The sequence below is a fragment of the Lepidochelys kempii genome, chromosome 1, assembly GCF_965140265.1.
Source record: "Lepidochelys kempii isolate rLepKem1 chromosome 1, rLepKem1.hap2, whole genome shotgun sequence".
Lineage (NCBI taxonomy): Eukaryota > Metazoa > Chordata > Testudines > Cheloniidae > Lepidochelys > Lepidochelys kempii.
This window is the reverse complement of record NC_133256.1, coordinates 78,991,370-79,010,657: the sequence shown is the minus strand read 5'-3', so window position 1 is coordinate 79,010,657 and position 19,288 is coordinate 78,991,370. Positions and strand designations below refer to the sequence as shown.

General features: G+C 36.4%; 1 protein-coding gene across 5 annotated transcripts in view; it reads right to left on the bottom strand.

The window, feature by feature from the left end:
* The window catches only part of LMO7 (LIM domain 7), a 178,147-nt gene that overhangs the window by 29,014 nt on the left and 129,845 nt on the right, over positions 1–19,288 (bottom strand). For 3 of the 5 annotated variants that reach the window (XM_073346972.1, XM_073346981.1, XM_073346996.1), the window contains 6 exons: positions 16,433–16,462; positions 12,924–13,041; positions 10,087–10,229; positions 8,164–8,614; positions 7,050–7,367; positions 2,387–2,498 (listed from right to left, as the gene is read on the bottom strand). In XM_073346972.1, coding sequence (XP_073203073.1) covers positions 2,387–2,498; positions 7,050–7,367; positions 8,164–8,614; positions 10,087–10,229; positions 12,924–13,041; positions 16,433–16,462 — 1,172 coding nt within the window. Of the gene's footprint in view, positions 1–2,386; positions 2,499–7,049; positions 7,368–8,163; positions 8,615–10,086; positions 10,230–12,923; positions 13,042–16,432; positions 16,463–17,940; positions 18,661–19,288 lie in introns of all 5 variants that reach the window. The other 2 variants (XM_073347005.1, XM_073346988.1) reach the window with 2 other exon arrangements.

Below are 19,288 nucleotides of genomic sequence, written 5' to 3'. Positions count from 1 at the left end.
TGATCATTCCCCTCTGATCGGCATTCGGGAGGCCTCATCTGGAGTATGGTAGTTTTGGGCCCCACACTACAAGAATGTGGAAAAATTGGAAAGAGTCCAGCGGAGGGCAACAGAAATGATTAGGGGTCTGGAGCACATGACTTATGAGAAGCAGCTGAGGGAAATGGGATTATTTAGTCTGCAGAAGGGAAGAATGAGGGGGGATTGGATAGCTGCTTTCAACTACCTGTTGAAAACAGCTACCAAATGATGGAGCTTGGCTATTCTCAGTGGTGGCAGATGACAGAACAAGGAGTAATGGTCTCGAGTTACAGTGGGGGAGGTTTAGGTTGGATATTAGGAAAAACTTTTTCACTAGGAGGGTGGTGAAGCACTGGAATGGGTAACCTAGAGAAGTGGTGGAATCTCCTTTCTTAGAGATTTTTAAGGTCAGGCTTGACGAAGCCCTGGCTGGTTTAGTTGGGGATTGGTCCTGCTTTGAGCAGGGGTTGGACTAGAGGACCTCCTGAGGTCCCTTCCAACCCTGATATTCTTTGATTCTATGAAAGACAATGGGAGAAAGCTGTCAGTTTCAAAGATCCTGGATTTTGTCTCCAATCTTGTTTTTCCAGGCAGGGAACTAGATATCAAAAGACTTGACTGAGCTAAAATATGTCTTCAAAGTGAGTGGTGTACTGCTGCTCAACTGGAGTAGCAAAAGAGGGCATGGAATTGCATGTGGGAAAAAGCTAGAATTTCAAATAAGCCTCCAGGAAAAAAGTTGAAGAATTCAAGGTCACACAAATCCTCCCATACCACCACCAGAAGGTAACATATCCAGGACCAGACCAACCAACCAAATTTGAAGGAATGGCACTTGCTGGGGTCTCCAGATTACATCTGTAGACATATATCAGATGACCACTTGTGTGTACTGAGCATTTTTTCATTCCAGTGCACAGGCTTTTATATAAAGATTGAAGCACTTAGTTAAGGTATTTTTTCATATTTTTGCTGCAGATAAAAGGTATTTTCCTTTCTAAGAAGTGTAAATATTGCCATTTTTCTACTCTTATTTTTGATACAAGTATTTCTTTAGTTCTATTTGAGCATTATGGTAGCAAACTAATGCTCAGCTAGCTTCATATAGTAAAATTAAAATATTTCTGATTTACACTAAAAAGCATATAAAGACAGCCCTTTGCACAAAATAACAGACTTAGCGTCAGTGAAAACAAATCTAAATTGCCTTTTGGATAAAGCAGTTATCAATTGTTTTAGCCTGTTTTATCTGAAAGGAGCAAGCCATGATTAACAGTGATTTAAAACCTGGCCTTAGCTTTCATTTTAAAGTCAACGTATAAAGTGATTGTTACAATTATTTTTCTCTCTGTGAAAAGAAATGCAATTAAGTGCCAATCCAATGTGAAGCTTCCAATGGTGTCTTCTCTGCTCTCATTTTAAGCCTGTCTCATTGAAAGGTAATAGTGTAGTTGTAAGCAAGGACATTATCAAATATGGGGTGAATGTTACTGAAAAAATATCCGTGTACTCCATAAGACTTGACAGTTTATAGTTTTGGGGGAAGAGGGAGTTGGATGAATTATTGATAGGAGAAATTTTTAAAATAAACAACAATGTAATACAAATCATTTTAATTTGTTCTTTAAAACAAACCGCAAGAAACTTAAGAGATATTGATTAAAGAAAGATTAATTTCCACAGGAAAAAAATGATTAATCCTGGATATTAGTAAATATCTGAAGAAAATGGTACTATAATTTATGAGTATTTATTCCAATACCAAATGAAACTCAGACTAATTCCTTTTTGCTACTTCAATAAAAAAATATTTCATGCAGATAATTTAGAAGCTACAATTACTCATGGAATGTAATATTTTACAATCTTTAACATAGTGGAGGAAAGGAAACCTGAAATTAAAAAAAAAATCTGCTCAAAAATACCTTTCCTATGCACCTGTTTATAGGTTGTAGGAAGTGAAACCTTTTAAAATATACTCCAAGAGAGGAGCAGTCTATATTTTATATGCATGCCCCTGTGACATCCCTAAGTAATTGTATTTAGCAGACATTCTGAAGCCTTAGAATAATGTCTGGTAAATAAACCAGAATTTACACCATTGCTATGGATTTAAGACTTCTTTACTTCAGAATACACTTTCAAATATTTCTAAATTAAACCAGTTGTAGTGGATGAAGATACAAAGGAATCGTAGTGTACTTAGCCTTTAACAGTCAAATGCTGTTTTCTTTTCACTTTCTTTCCATCTGAATTCTTTGGAAGAAGATTTTTATTCATCATTAAAATGAGATGCCTGTGTCTAGCAGTCTCAATCCATTAACAGTAAGAGAAAAGTTCATAAAAGGGTTAAATATTAGTTTACCTTCAATTGTCTGTACAAAAACCCCAGAAGGTTTCCAATTTGTGGTGAACCCAAAGTTCCGACTGTTACCAGATCTCTGGTTTATACTGATTCTCATTTCACTGTACTTGTCCTGAAAAATAAAACATGACACTGCACTATCGGGTGTCACAGGCATCTACATGAAGGAAAGTTTATCCACTAAATAAGCGAGGCTACTCACAACATATGCTTTAATTATCTATTAACTGACTATAAAGCAGTTTTCTTTGTAGAACATGCTAACTAGGTTTTTTACTTAGATAATTTATGTTTTAAAGGTTACATAGAAGACATTTAGTGTACACACATATTTAACTGTGTGTAGATATTATTAAATTCGTCATAGCATGCTGCTTAGTGCAAAATGCTTTAATAAGAGTTTATAGGAATTAGAGGACAGTGTGACACCATGGAAAGTGAAATGGACTGCTAGTTTACACAAATTGTATCTCAGGAGACCGATTTATTAAATTAATTATGAAAGATTTGAAGAAATGGAAACCCTAAATGGGTAGTCATACATAATATAGTTAACCTGTGGAATTAACTGCCTCATAAGACTGAAGCTCATAACCTAACTGGAATTTGAAAAAGCTGCATAAAATGACTCATTTAATCTGTACATTGTGCATACTAAGGCAGGGGTAAGCCATGCTCCTTTAGGCCCCAATCCTGTAACAGAATCTATTAATGTGGACAACTGCCTCTGTGTGGAGTTCTAATGAATGGGTTCTGTATAAGCACAGGGAACTTAAATTGTAAGCAAATTACTAGAGCAGCTCAGAAACAAAAATTTCCATTCCCTGGGAAATTCTAACATTTTGAAATTTACCATGAACAAGAATTCTGAAAAATTCAACTCAGAACTACGAAAAATATTATTTCATTTTGATAATATTGAAACACTACAATATAATGTAATATGACAGAATATAAACACTGAAAAAATTAATTGACATTATAAAAGTCAAAGTGAAATATATGTTTCAACATTATCAAAATGAGAAAATCATAACACTTCATTTAGACTTTTTTTGGTTGAAATTGTTGCTAAAATGGACATTTCCACAAAATGAGTATGTCAGTACTAAACCCTTTACTGGGGCAGAGAAGGCCACTATTGCTGTATTACATACAGTATAATACAGGAGATAACCAGTTCGTACGAATGAGCAGCAAGCAGCAACAGGTCCAGCACCGTCCCTGGTGCAAAGAAGGAACTGAGGGTGAGGAGAACTGGCAGTGCCCTATATATCACGGATACTGCTGAGGGAAAAACTTCCCACACCGGTGCATGTGGCGAGCACACACGCCTAAGTTGAATGGACATGAGCAAGCACTCAAAGAGGAATACAAAGATCTGCATAATTCCTGGACATTCTACACTGTTCTGAGTAGCAACTGTCCTCAAATCTCCATCCATATACTTACAAATTTTGTCATCCTAATTTCTGGCCTCTACCCTCATCATGTCACTGTCTAACCCCACATACATTAATATCAAAACAATTCAGTGAGAGGAATTATTCTAATTAGTGATGGGGGAAGAGCTAAATTATAATGAGCAAGGAAGAGCAGGGAAAATATAGCGAGTAATAAGACTGGGTGGGATGACACGATGAAAAGGGTGTTCCAAGCAGAGGCAGCCATATGGTTGGGCAAGTCTGACAGCGATAGCCAGTTGTGCAGAGGGGTTTACAGTAGTCAGAGCCCAGGCTGCAGAAGAGGAACATACTACAATACATCAATATGACATTTCTACCTGTTTACCAGATAATCATCTTGGCCAATAAAGTCACAGACACTCACAGTATATAAGTCCAGGACAGATATTTCTGAGTTAATTATTAATCCAAGATATAGCTATTAGCTTATAGACCAGTAAATGTCCTTATATTATTTAAATAGGCTTTTACTTTTCTTGCTATACAACTGATCTCATTAAATATAAAGAGAGCATTATACTAAAGTTAATGTAGTATATTGAGTAAGTTCAATACAGTATCATATATTAAGAAAGCTTTTGGCTCTTAAATGTTCCATAAATGTAGGGTGGATAAAAATCAATGATATTTTTATTTAAATTAAATACATTTTTCTTTTTCGAAATAAACCTACTTAAATTTAAATTTGAAATTATGACAACATATGCTAAAACCTAAACTTAGTATAATTTATGAAAAAATCATTTAAAGTTTTAATGCAAATCAAACTGCTGAACTAGGAGAAGTCACTAGCTAAGCACTGAAACCAGACAGTTTGTTGAAGTACTAAACTAGCATTTGACAGCAGTAGTCTCTTCTGCAGGTGCAGAGAGATAATTTTCTTCATTTCAATTTATTCAACTAGTTCAGTTCAATAACAAATGGGAACATAGGAAAACTTGTTTTCCTCTTCTAATCCATGGATTAAAACTAGGTACAAGAGAGTGAGTTCAACTAGTTCTAAAGTTTTGAAGGACATGGTGATCAGAAACAATAATTTCAATTTACTAAACTATAGATACAACTTACTTTGCTCAATAAATCAATTTGTTTTAATGCAAAATATGTTTTGATAAGGAAAAAAGTTTACATATTCAGCATATTTAAGATAGCATTTTCATGATCTTTTATTAGTTAAATAAACCTATTTTTATTGAATTCGAATTTCCTTGCAAATCAGTCTAGTAAATAAGAAATGCACCATTCACCATTTTCTATCATAACAAAAAGTAACAATTAAGAACCTGAATAAATGTATGTTAAGCTATATAATTGCTTAAATAAATGAGTGTAGATAGTGTATTCTCCTAATTAGCAAAAGTAGTATCTAATTTAGTGTATAGACTAGATTCATTTGCATATCAACACATACTGATATGCAAATAAACTAATGAGACTCAACCTTTCTTCAGGAAAATAACTGAAAAATACAATTGCAGAATCAGTTAAACTTGATTATTTAAATCAGTGATTTAAATTGCTCAGATTTATATCAATCCACCCTGCAAGAAGGGCTCATGTCTATTATTTTTGTCTCTTCAATCTGAAGATGTGTTCTGTCTCCTCAAGCCCAGCTGTCAACAGAAGGGCAATCCGGCTCCATGCACTGAACTGCACCATTTGGTCAGGTCCACCCCAATGCCTACAGTGCTCTACAAACTCTGCATGAATGGTTCAGTAGTTCACAGAGATACCAGTCTCTCACTTGGCTGTGCAATGCCTTTCTAGCACACAAGGGGACATCTCAATATATGGGAAAGGAGTTCCCACCTTAACTATAGCTTGTTTGACGCATGCTGTATTAAAAAAGAAAAATCCTCATTTGCCAGGCAGGAGAGTTTACCATCACGTACCTGATAACCAAGCCCCAGCTAGGCTTGGTCTGAGTTTTGATACAGAGAATAAAATGAAATCTGATCCAGAAAATTGTTTCTATTCAGCTCACATGAGCCACAAAAAAGGACCCATATCTAACCTAATATAATTCTTTTTACTGCAACGCACTGAAACTGTCTCCTCCCCCTACATGCCACAATCATGCTGTCAGAACCTTTGATTAAATAAAGTAGGATGACAGGCCCGGCAGCGATGCTAGGAGCCTGTGGTGTAAGCTGAAAAATACTTCATTTCAAAGTTGTTGTTTTTTAAAAAAACTGTTCAAAGTAATATTTGCAAATCTATTTTAAAACAAAAATAGAGCAGGAAGTGATTGAACCATTTGGAATTCAGGGTCCTGTATTTTCCCTGCAACAGCTGACATAATTGCTATCTACAGCAGCATAAACAATGTAGAGAATGCAACTCCCAGCATGATCTTGGGAGTTAGTGAGGTTGTCAACTGTTGCAAGAAGCTACTGACAGCTGACACTATTAGTATTCAGGTTACATTTGAAAGAAGGGACTGAGGGCAGGAAACAGCAGTCAGTAGCGGAAGGATTATGGCACCTTACGTGCCCCAGAGCTCTTAAAGTAGAGCACAAGACCTAACTTCTGAACCAAAGTTGGAAACTTTTCATTAAACAGGCAACTATTGAGGAAGTGATTTATTTTTAAAAGTAATTCGTGAATAGTCATTAGAGTAAACCAAATAAAAATTATTGTGTTTGTGTGGAGGAGGGGGGTGGGGAGAGAGACAAAAACCCATGCCTCAAGCCATTGCAGTAAAAAGTGAAACCTAGAGTGATCCTTAGCACATTTAAAGGTCAGATTTTCAGAAGCTGCCATTCATTTTGCCACTTAACGTCTGAGGGTGCAAATAAACGCTAGTGCAAATAACCTAATTAAACCCACAAACCAGATTCTTCAATGTCCTAGTGACCTTAATTGCTGCTGCAAATAACAGAGTACAAAAATAGAAACCTGCTTGATGCTAAGCTGAAAATTTGGCTCAATTTTCACAAGAAACAGAGTCAAACTCAAAACAGAGAAAAGAGGTTTAGAAAGATTGTAGTAATTAAAAGAACAAATTACACAGGCCAAGTATTCCTTTTTTCATCGTCCATGGGAAAGAGAAGTGCTTCTTAAGCGAAATGGATTAGCTGTTTATCTGAATACCTCTCATTGGTGAAACATGTTAGCCTACGGTTTTAATAATCTTTGTTCACACAGTCCTAGTACTACTAGGTTACTGTGGGTAATTATATACTTTTCAAACTCACCAGTGACACTGAAACCTCTGACTCTGGCAGGTTTCTTATTTCTGCAGAAGCTGCAACTGTAACAGGGTCAGGATGAGTATAATACTCTGATTTAAGATCAGGGGGCACTGCATCCTGGTATTGGGATGTAGCAGAAGCTCTCAGGGTAGGAGACTCTTTTCTTTTAATGCTTTCCTTTTCTTCCTCACCACCACTTGTCATTGCATCTGCGGAGAGAAGTGGTCCTGCTTCCAGTGTTGAAAATGAATAGCTGGTGAGCAAAGTTTGAGATCTCTTGGCTCCATCTACTTCTCCATTATATTTCTGGACATCGTCCACCTGGAATGAAAATGCTGTTGTTTATAAAGGCACATGCTGCTTTGTTTTAAAGCATAAAAGCCTCAAGTTTGGTTCTCAACAAATTAAGCTAAACAGTCCAGAGAGCTCAGCCCAGAAGTTTTCTTTTATCTTTTTCTCCATCCATTCTTTCAATGCAATTTCCAATTGCCACATGCACTACCCTATTATCCACTATTACTAAAAGAGCAAGATGGGTTATTTCCCCTTGTCAGATGCATGTGAGCAGGATAACTAATTCAGGTCTGGATTTAAAAGAAATGCATTAAAATAGCTTTTAGCACATCAGTTTCAAAATTAGGGCAGCTAGGTAATTATGGAAAAGACAATACAATTTATGCAGATATGCTGATTGGCCATATTAGGTTTCATTAACAAGGGGCAGATGCTCAGCTGGTGTAAAATTGTTCTCGTTCCATTGACTTGATGGAATGACAATTTACAGCAGCTAAAAGTTAAATTATGCTAAGTAAGCTTCAGAAAAATGTACTGATATGTCAATAAATTTTCTGGCAAGAAAACACGAACTTTTACAAAAAATATTGTATCAATATATTTATCAGATGCCTATTCATAGGAAACAGATGGTCATTTTAAGTACATAAACATCAGCAATTGTTTAAGCACTAACAGAATTATCTGCTCCATTATTAATACATCCTTTGTTAAACAGGGGCAGGAAATTTAAAACTAAATGCATGAAAAAGTTAAAACGGTATTGGGTTAATTATTCAAGATAGTAACATTCACAAACATGAATAAATTGAAGAAATTTTACCGTAAATGATCTGGGAAGTGATGAAATTCCTCTTGAGTGGACACCAAAAGGTCTTGGTGTAACCACAGATGTTAACCTAGAGGTATCTGTTTTCTGGCTACTTCTGGGGAGAGAAGCTGAAACCCGAGCTGACCCCATTTGTGCATTCACTGAATGGTGAGTAGACAAAGGGACTGAGCTCTGTTCTTCTAATAGGCTTTTAGATGGAATTTGAGTTTCAGCTGTTGCATAGATCTCTAGCTTTTGAGAATTCTCTTTGTTAGTTTGTGCAGCATATGATTTTTCATTCTTCTTAAAGCTGTAAGAGGCATCTTTTTCGACAAGATAATCTTTTGCTACTGATGGTCTGGAAGGATGTTTTTCTTCACTAAATACATCATCTGATGAATACATTCGAGTGCGTTCACTCTTTTGCTGCATGTCGCTGTAGGATCCTTGATCTCTGTTCTCCCTAAGGAGACAGAGGACTCATTAACATACCAAAGGAGTGACCTGGAGAATACATGGACTTTAAGAAGTCTTTCAGCTATGAAATGCTCAAAGCAAAGACTGAACAAACTATGAAAGTCTTCCTGTTTAAATGAAAATGAATCTACCTCTAATCAAAAATTCAAATTCTTTCTTTTTTTCCACATTTTAAAATGACTAATGATATTTTCAAGTTGTAAACTGTTATGCCAAGAATGACCTTTTGCCTGAGAAAGCAATACAACTAGTTCACGTAAAAATGCTTGAAAGACTAGGTTTTCATTTTTAGGGGTTTTTTTTTACATCTTACTTTATTTATTTTTTGATGTTCGGCAAGGGGTGGATGCAGAGTTAGATTTGGTAAGGTGGAGGACCTTAATAGCACTATAGAGTTTGGCTTACACTTTTCAATCTAGCTACTGTACTAGAATGGTATACCAATTTATAGAGAACACATTTTAGACATTTGCTAGCACTTAAGTGGAAGCTTGGTTCCTTGCCACACACATTTCCTTATTCTGTGAAATGAGACAAAAATATTATTTAGAAAACAGTTTTCAAAAGTTTTGGTAATATTGATATTAAATATGAATGTCTGTGTTATGTTACTGAACAAGATGTCATTTCTATCCTAGAAATAAAAACAATGGAAATTAAAAGTTTCTGAAACTCAAAATATTATATTTATGTTTTAAAAGTATCCTTTAAATTTAGTTTGTAAGTGTATGCAGCATGTATATATACCTAAACACATATCCCATTGATTTAAACATGGATGTCAGTGCAATTATAAAGCCACCACCTATAAGGCAAATGGTGTTGTTACTCCATTTAATTTCTGCTTATTTAGAGAGAAGTCTTAAAAATATTTACAGTCTGCTCATTCTGTAAACACCAGAAGGATTCATATAGCAACAGCATAGGGGAAAATTCAAGTGAAATCTTAATCCTGCTGTTTTGCAATATAAACAAAAGCCCTGGCTATGTTTACTCAAATGGCTAAAAAAGAATTTCAGTTGCAATATTAATGCAATGAAAAATACACAGTCATAGTAAATCAGACAAACAAGATTATTCATTCTAGATAATTGTTTTTAGACCTGTTTAAAAATATACTCTTAAAGTGAATGAAGTTTGATTTCAAAGCAACATTTATTCCTACTTTGTTTCACTCTGCAAGTTACATTTTACTTTACTAACTTGCTTTAACTTCCACTTTAAAGAGTTTACTAGTATCTGCCTTTCAGTTGTTTAGATTTCTGCATTATATAAATGGACCCAAAGGTCACTAAAGAGTAGCTTTATCAAAATATATTCTTCAAAAAAAGGTGTACTGAGTTAGTTCTATTTCATATATGAGCACAATTAAAATGCTAGTTAAAGCTGCTCTAAGATTAATTAACACATATGCTCAAACATAAGTAATGCATACAACATCTCCATTAGGTGCATTACCTGTCCTGCTGCATTTCTTTCAGTGACTTGCTATTTCTTTCAGAAGTCTCAGAGGCTCTCCTTTCGATTTCTTCTCTCTCCTCCTTTTTCTTTTGCAAATCCGAAGTGAAACTTTTTCGACGATTTTTCCATTTTGCTAGATCCTAAAACAAATCACATTAATATATGAAGATCTGATTTTCTAGAGATCTCGAACAACTACTGAGACTATCCCATTACATTGCTTAGACTGCTCATTCCAACTGGATACCAGTGTCTCCTAATTTTGCTTTATAAAGCCTGCTTGTCTGCACCAACTCTAGAGTCTCATGTGTCTTCCTGAAAAATCTGAACCAAATGATTCTGACCTAAACGTTTCTGAGACGGACTGTGTTTATATTTTTCAGGTAAGGTGGCCTGCTGCCTATCGTTAAGTAAGGGTAACAATTGCAATTTTACACCCTAAAGAAAAAGTGCAGTTTTCCTTTTAACTTCTTTCCAGTCACCTCTGGCAGATGAAATTTAATGTTGACAAATGCAAAGTAATGCACATTGGAAAATGTAATCCCAACTATACATATGAAATGATGGGGTCTAAATTAGTTGTTACCACTCAGGAAAGATCTTGGAGTCATTGTGGATAGTTCTCTGAAAACATCCACCCAATGTGCAGTGGCAGTCAAAAAAGCAAACAGAATGCTGGGAATAATTAAGAAAGGGATAGACGATAAGACAGAAAATATATTGCCTCTGTATAAATCCAGGTACACCCACATCTTGAATACTGTGAGCAAATGTGGTCGCTCCATCTCAAAAAAGATATATTGGAATTGGAAGAGATTCAGAAAAGGGCAACAAAAATTATTAGGGCTATGGAATGGCTTCCGGATGAGGAGAGACTAATAAGACTGGGACTTTTCAGCTTGGAAAAGAGACGGCTAAGGGGAGATATGATTGAGGTCTATAAAATCATAACTGGTGTAGAGAAAGTAGATAAGGAAGTGTTGTTTACTACTTCTCATAACACAAGAACTAGGAGTCACCAAATGAAATTAATAGGCAGCAGGTTTAAAACAAATAAAAGGAAGTATTTCTTCACACAACACACAGTCAACTTGTGGAACTCCTTACCAGAGAATGTTGCAAAGGCCAAGAACTTAAGGTTCAAAAAGGAACTATATAAATTCATGGAGGATAGGTCCATCAATGGCTATTAGCCAGGATGGGCAGGAATGGTGTTCCTAGTCTCTGTTTGCCAGAAGCTGGGAATTAGCAAGAGGGGATGGATCACTTGATGATTACCTGTTCTGTTCATTCCCTTTGGGGAACCTGGCACTGGCCACTGTCAGCAGACAGGATACTGGGCTAGATGGACCTTTGGTCTGACCCAGTAGGGCCATTCTTATGTTATGTTCTCTTCAATATTTATCTAAAATGTAACAGCAATGCTTAACTGGATATTAACTTTGAGTGAGAGAGAGAGAGAGTGAGTGTAAAATACAGAAAAGTAAAGCAACATCTGAATGGATTCATGTATGGACTTGAGTATATACCCGCCTTAAATCCTAAATAGAAACTGTGAAGTATCAGCCTAATTTATGTTTTGTTTGTTCATGTTCTAAAATCACAATGCAGTTTAGCAGTCAGCTGTGTCTGCCCCATAGAATACCAGAACTAATTTAAGCAGAAGTGCTAAATGTTTAGAACCAAGATGCATTAACTAAGCAATGTTGCTCAGTGCCCAGTGCTTATTAACACTAACCCCTCACTTCTATAATCATTACATTTCAACATTTGAAGGAAAAAATTAAGGTTTTGATATTCCCTGACGGATGGATAGATGATTAAAAATGCTTATCTCAAAGCTGGGATATTAGTTTTCATGGTAAATTTAAACAAGGACTTTTTTTTAAGGGAGAAAAACTAAAAAAATTGGAAGAGAAAACACATGGGATATTTTTCCGAATGACTAAACATTCAAACATAAAACCATCCAAATAGCTTTACAATGTCACTGCATGTGACTATGTGCTAAATTATTGCACCTAAAAATACACATTCTGCCTCTCATTAGATTTCACAGTACCACTAGTATGGCATGCCCCACCAACACACACACACACACACACGTTTGGTTTTGTTCTGCTAATCTGATCCGCAGCCTTTTTTGTACCCCTTCCTGTGAAACTAGTTTATAAGATTACTGTACTGCAATACATTGTCTATTAGTATTTTAAGAAATTTACGCTTGCCATTACATTACAAAAAAAAAAAGATGCAAATAACTGGTAAAATGACACTGTGCTAATTATAGTGCCTTATCTTTCATTGTCCTGCACATAAATTGGGCCTGAAGCTGGTTTTTATTTTTGTACTCTTTAAAAGCTATCATACAGATAAATATTCCTCTGCAGAGTTGATCAAACAGATAACACAGAAAGAAAAGGAGTACTTGTGGCACTATAGAGACTAACAAATTTATTTGAGCATAAGCTTTTGTGAGCTACAGCTCACTTCATCGGATGCATGAAGTGAGCTGTAGCTCACGAAAGCTTATGCTCAAATAAATATTTTAGTCTCTAAGGTGCCACAAGTACTCCTTTTCTTTTTGCGAATACAGACTAACACGGCTGCTACTCTGAAAGATAACACAGAAGCATTAAGGATTAAGGATTTAAGCATTAAGGATTTACATTCCACACACCCAGATAATCTACAAATGTTTAAACTGGTCATTTATGACCCAATCCTGTGAAGTGCTGACACCCAATGCCCTTTGGCTTGAGTGAAAAGTGACACTGGATTACAGAACTGGGCCCTTAGTGGGGCATTTAGGGGGAGCAGAAAGGAACACTCACATCTTGCCACTTTTGATCTTGTTCCTGTAGCTTGGATTTTATTTTCTGTAGCTCTTCATAACGAACCTGGCGCAGCACTTGGGCCTCATCTGCACTGACATCATTCAAAGACTTGCTCCTAGAACCAAAAACATTGTTTTGCTTAATGTAGTCTTTGCCAGTAAGACTTCCAAGAGGGAGGAAGGGATTTATATTAATATAACTTAAGCTGTCCTATCATGCATTTTTAGACAGAGCAGGAAAAACATACTAGCTATTTTTCAGTATCCTGTATGCAGTGGTGCCAACACAAACATCAGTGACAGCATCACTGGTCAAACGTGAATAGGAAAAGTGAGACTCCTATGGTCTCCTAGCAGCTTTGCGCTGACAATTCAAACTGCACTTCTCTGCTCTTGAACTCTCTCCCTCTGTTCAGATTTTTTTTTTTTTAACTCTCCCCATGTGTTCAAAATCTCATGATGGATCTCCTCTGCCTCTTTGAACTAAATATTTCTTCTCACCTAATCCCACTCTCCTCCCTACTTTCTCCTTCTGCGTTTATAATTTCATTAGTCTGCCTATTCCTCAGGCTCACAAGCTTGATGTCATTTTCAATTCTCTCTTCTTCTCTTCCCTTCCATCCATCTCCAGGTGCTCAAAAAATGTTGCCACCTCTCCAACAAAACTGATTTCTAAAAGACCACTCCATTGTCACTACCGAAAAAGCTGGTTTGTGCTATGGTTCTCCTTTGCCTGGACTACTATCAAATTCCACCTCAGTCTCCCTGACTGTTCTCTTGAATCCAACATCCAACAGCTAAAATAACCTTATTCTCACTCTGCTCTCACCATGCAACCCTTCTCCCCCAGTACTTTCACTGTCTCCCTCTCTTCCCTAATTCTTCAACACTGGTTTCTTGCACCCTGCTTTCCATGTCTGACTTCCACTCTTGCACTACGAATTCATCTGCTCCTGCCCTAACTTTATTCCCTCATTTAATGATTCCAGAACTTACGATTCACTTGCTATAGACTAGGACTCACATTAATTTGTGTTAGTCCTAGCCCTTTCTTTTCTTACTCCCCTCATTCATTGTCTATCCCATGCTCTATATTTGCCTAAATTGTAATCTCTTTGGGGCATGGACAGTGTCTTTTCTTAATCTTTTTAAAATGCTATTTAACAGCACGGTTCTATATTATGTATTTAAAAGGGACAGTCATTTTTTTTTTAAATTATTTCTCCCATTCAGAACAAAGCCCTATAAGTCTGTGAGGTCTTCGTATCCTCTATCGTCTTTAGTACTACCTGGGTTCAGAAGTCCCCTGCTAAAGCCCCAAATCCATCAAGTTTCCTTGTAGCCTGACTTCAGGGTTTGGCCATCTCATGGAGAGAGTGTATTATAATTTTCTCCCTGCCATTTCTGAAACTTTTTAAAGCCTCTTCTGGATTGGCCATGGATGTACCTTTGGAGTGAGATGGGACCCTTCCTTCCCATCACAGTACTTCAGTTGATTGCCTGAGGTGTGCTCCCACCCAACCAGCTCAGGGAGCAAAGTGACTGAAGAAGTAACCCATTGTATGATGACCTGAATGACAGTGAGTGGCCACTAGAACACCAGGCCAATAGAACATATTAAATGTTCCTGAAAGGGAGGAATTAACAGTACTCACGTAAGCCAGTTAGAACATGAAAAGGTATCGTACACATTTCACTTATTTTTGCCAAAATAATTCAGTCCTGATCTGCTCCTCCAAACTAGAGCCTATCTGAAGCAGACATGAGCTGTACAAAATTATGTGGTGGTTTTGTGATGCATGCAACTAGGGACTAGGAAGAGGCTAAACTTAATTTCAGTGGCAACCTAAGACTTTGGACTCTGCTCTTTAGAACATAAAAAAGTACAGCACTCAGTTATTGCCCGTTTATTTTATTTTTTTTAAATGGGAAGCATGCCAATTCTAGCAACAATACCATGGTTACTACCTCACTCAGGCACTATTTGTTTGCTTAGTTTTCTGTCCTGTCCTTGTTTTTATAATTCACTTTTATGTCAGGCACAGAAATGTTTTTTGTATTACAATAAACCGGTATCAAAGCACCAAAATTGTTCAAGACTAGTTGAGGGAATGTACACTAATTATTATGAACTGCTTTTTCCTCTCTTGCTTTTCTATATTCTCCTTGAACAAGACAGAAAATGTAAATAATTGAAATTTATATATTTGACTAAAACCTACTTATAAAAAGTGTATTATTTGTATGTAATCATCTTAACATCAAAAACTTATCTAATGGATATACCCTCGTATTCTCCCTCCTCTGAATATGTAGCAGAGCTCCCTCTCAGACCAGTTTTCACTCCTTGCTGATTTTGGCAATAATTAACCAATTATAAATAAAAGCATGTCACACAACTTTTCGGTTTTTTTTTTTTCCTTCTTCCAAATTTTGCTTCATTTCTACAGATCATGGTCAAAAAGTGAACAGATTTCAAAAGGGAAAACTAGAAAAAATTAGTAAACCATGCAAAAAACAAACATTCATGCATATTCAAATCTACGAAGTACATTCAGGCAAAAAAATCAGTAAAGCACTCCTCTTCCCAAACAAACACATATTGTAAGCCAAGTAAAAAGCAAGACTCAAATGACAAAATGGTGCTTTAATGTGTATTGCTGTCGTAGAACATGAAGTAAGTTTACACTTAGTATTCAGTCACCTAGCATTGGACAAATAGAATCAATAAATTATACAGTATCCAGAAAGCCCAACCTCTCTAGTGGAAACTATACCATTAAATAACCCTGAAAGAAAAAGCTACCCTCACTTGCCTATCTATTTTTATTTTAAGATGCCCTCGTTTTAAGTTGTATTTTTTGTGCAATCTTTGACAAAGACTCTTGACCTCAGATGCAGAATGATATCCAAAATAATAGGAAATACTGTGCTAAATTAATTTCACATTAATTTAAGCTGCTCTTGATTTTCTTTTCTTGATTCTCTCTCATTCTAGGTGATTTATTCCACACATTTGGACCTTGGCCAGTTGAGATGTCTTCCTATACTTTCTTACCAGGATAAACATAGGTATTTAAATTCACATCAACTTCAGTATTCTTCTCCGTACCCTCCATTAAAGAAGAAGAAATATTTACTAGCTTTACTCTAGATTTGTTAAAACTCTAAAAATCCAATTTGAATATAGGGGGAAAAACACACAAGTTTCAGCAAGAGTGAAATTTCACAACTGATTTTTAAAAGCTTGACAACAGCAGCCATTGCAATTTATTTACTATATGTGCAATATTTTATGCTACAATGAGCTTCTATCAGAAGTATAGCTATTGTGTTTCCTATAACTTATGGAAATTACTCAAGTCCAGAACTACAAAGCAGCATGCACAAGGTGCTCTGAGCAAGAGTTTTTAGCTATTATGCATGCATAAAAATTACTGGAAAAGTTTAATAAGATGCACAAAACAAATAGTATGGTGAAATTTTTGTATTTTATCATAAACTTACCCATCCTCATCAGAAAGCTTTTGAAACAGTCTGAGAAATCAGAAAACCAAAAAAATTCATTTCAGGGTCTTACCTATATTGTAAGAGAACATTTAGAAGTTTGATGCAGAAGCACTTTGACTAAAGTGATGGGAGAACAACAAAAGATCAAGAGTTACAGGCTTGGATCAGTACCTCAAAGTTCAGATGCAAGTCAAGCTTAAAAATCTCACAATACGAAAAGGTCCCTATCACAATTCCTAGCATTTTCTGTTTTGGAAATAATGCATGAACAGTCTAATAGTTATTACTCATTGCCTCTTCCAGTGCTATCTAACACCAGGAAGTGCAGACAAAAAATGATGACTATTTTGAACTGAGTCCTAAGACAAAGTTTGGTTCAGAAAGGTTATATTTTTGTTCAAAGTAATTTTCCCATTCCTAATTTTAATGCATGTAATAAATGGAATGAATGAACAGAATGCCAAAATGCATTCAGCTTAACACATTAAGATGCAGAACGAGATGCATCCAATATGATGCACTGAATTAATTTTTTTTAAATTTTAAAATACTTAGTGAAGACATTGAGTATAAATATATTTTTTATTGAGTGAAATAGTCTTAGAAGTCAATTATATTCAGGTGTTTTAGAAATACTTTTAACCAAATGTAAGTTTTGTCTAGCTGTGTTAAGCTTCAAAATTAACATACACAATATTAGCTGGAACACAAAATTGTATCAGTTATGAAATAAGGATGCTGAATGAGAAAAATTGCAACTTGCAATTCCGTATTTTCAGCGATAAGGAGGACTTGAAAAACCCACTCTCTCTGAGTGAGCACAGAGTTTGAAAGAGGGCTGGGCAGCAGTTAAAACAGAGGGCAGATAGGATAGCAAGGCTCTGAGTGAGCCAGGCAAGGAGTTGAGCATTAAATGGTGACACATTTGATTTGAAAAAAGGGAAGACTTGACTAGAGAAACGAAGATGGGCTAGAGGAAGTTAAATATATACATACACACATACCCCCTTTTGGGAGTGTGCTTTTTAGGGTCATGGCACAGGCATTGTTCATCTAGTATAGTACCCTTTGAGCTGTGGGCGAGTGAGCCTTGGGAAATTTTTTAAATCCTAGCTCATAAGCAGTATTAACAGAGCTTCTATTTCCTAAGACCCTTCAATAACGTACACAGATCATTTAGGAATGTGTGTACACTAGTGTAGAGAAATGACATTGCCTTCCCTGGTCTCTGAAGTGCTCATATTCCTGCTCAATCATAGAAAGACACATGTTTCCTTCAGTCTCAAATTATACAATATACATTACTGGAAGCAATCGAATAATCTAAACCATGTTGAAAATACGGTATTGCCCTGTCATAAGCTTTTCCACCACTACACAAAATAAATACATTGCAGTTTCACACTACATGCACGGTTCCATTCAGTACAAGATGATGCTTTTCTTAATGGGAAGATTTCAAATACTCAGACACAAGCACTCTCCACACAGGGACACAACCTGACCTCTCAACCATCTGGCGTTTCTTGTGTCTAACTTTGCTGGCCTCTCTGATAGCCTCCCATTTTTTCCAGTCTTCTTCGCTGCATGGACCTGGAGTAAAACTGACTGGCTGCAGAACACTTCCTACTTTCCAGGACTCAATCTTGCGAGTCAGCATGTCATCCTTCTTCTGCTGCAAAGAGGGTGATAAGACTCTACCACCATTTTTTTCATCTTCTGTTGGGTTAGTCTTGTCAAGTAAACAAAGAAATTTGGATTGGATTTCTGGTGGAAGACTCCAAGGGTCAGGAAAGAGTGCAGGATGGTATTTGTCTGGAGCACCTGATAAAGGCACTTCTTTTTTATGTGTTTGTACTTTACGAACAATCATGTCATCTTTTTCTAAGTCTGGAATAACAGGTTGGTCCTCTCTGGGTTGCAGAATTATTTCACCCTCTAAAAGAGGTTCTTGCTCAGAGGATTTTCTAAAGTATTCAAAAGCTTGGAGAGCAATTGGATTCATGTGGAAAGTCCCAATCTTCCGAACAAACAAATCGTCATTTTCCAAGTCTGGATATGGGTCTCCATTCAGAGTTTCCCTCTGGTTCCATCCTGGTGTAAAAAAAATATTCTTTCTGCATGTTATGACCCTAGGGCCAGAAGTAGGATCAATTTTGGTCTTCATTTCAGAAGACAAGTAGTCATCAGAGTATTTTTGGAGGGTCTGAAGTAATGAAAACTGACTGAAGCATATAAAACAAAAAAGAGGAAGGTAGAATATCATTAATTGCCAGAAGACTCAGACTGCAGACAAAAAGTATTCAGAGGAGCATTTGTTTTAGAATGGAATATTCTGAGAAGCACACATACAATTCAGTATTTGCTACAATGCAGCACATATCCACCCCTCTAAAATGATAGTACAGCATATTAACCTTGGTAGAAACAGCAAGATCACATGCTCATTACACAAAGCCAATGATCTTTTACAGTCTGTTATGCCTTTCAGTAAACTAGCAACTTGTGACTATGTACAGAGATAACAGTAACTTCACGGGTTGCACTTTTAATTCACTCAACTGTTGCATTACGAGTAGTTTCCCTTGATGCAGCAAGTGTACACAGTTCATGCAATTATATCAACCTGCGTTGATCAGAGGCGTATGTGATTCCCCCTTCTGCAATGTGGGACAATGATTCCCCCACATAATCAGCAGTCAGTTTGGCATTGCTTTGTTTATAGACTGAATCTTCATCCTCAGAATCAGACTTCCTTCTACTGTAGAGTAGCATGAGGAATGGAAAAGAGCGGAAGTTAATATTTAGAGTAATTATGGACCAAAGCACAAAAAGATAGAGGTGCATTTGTCT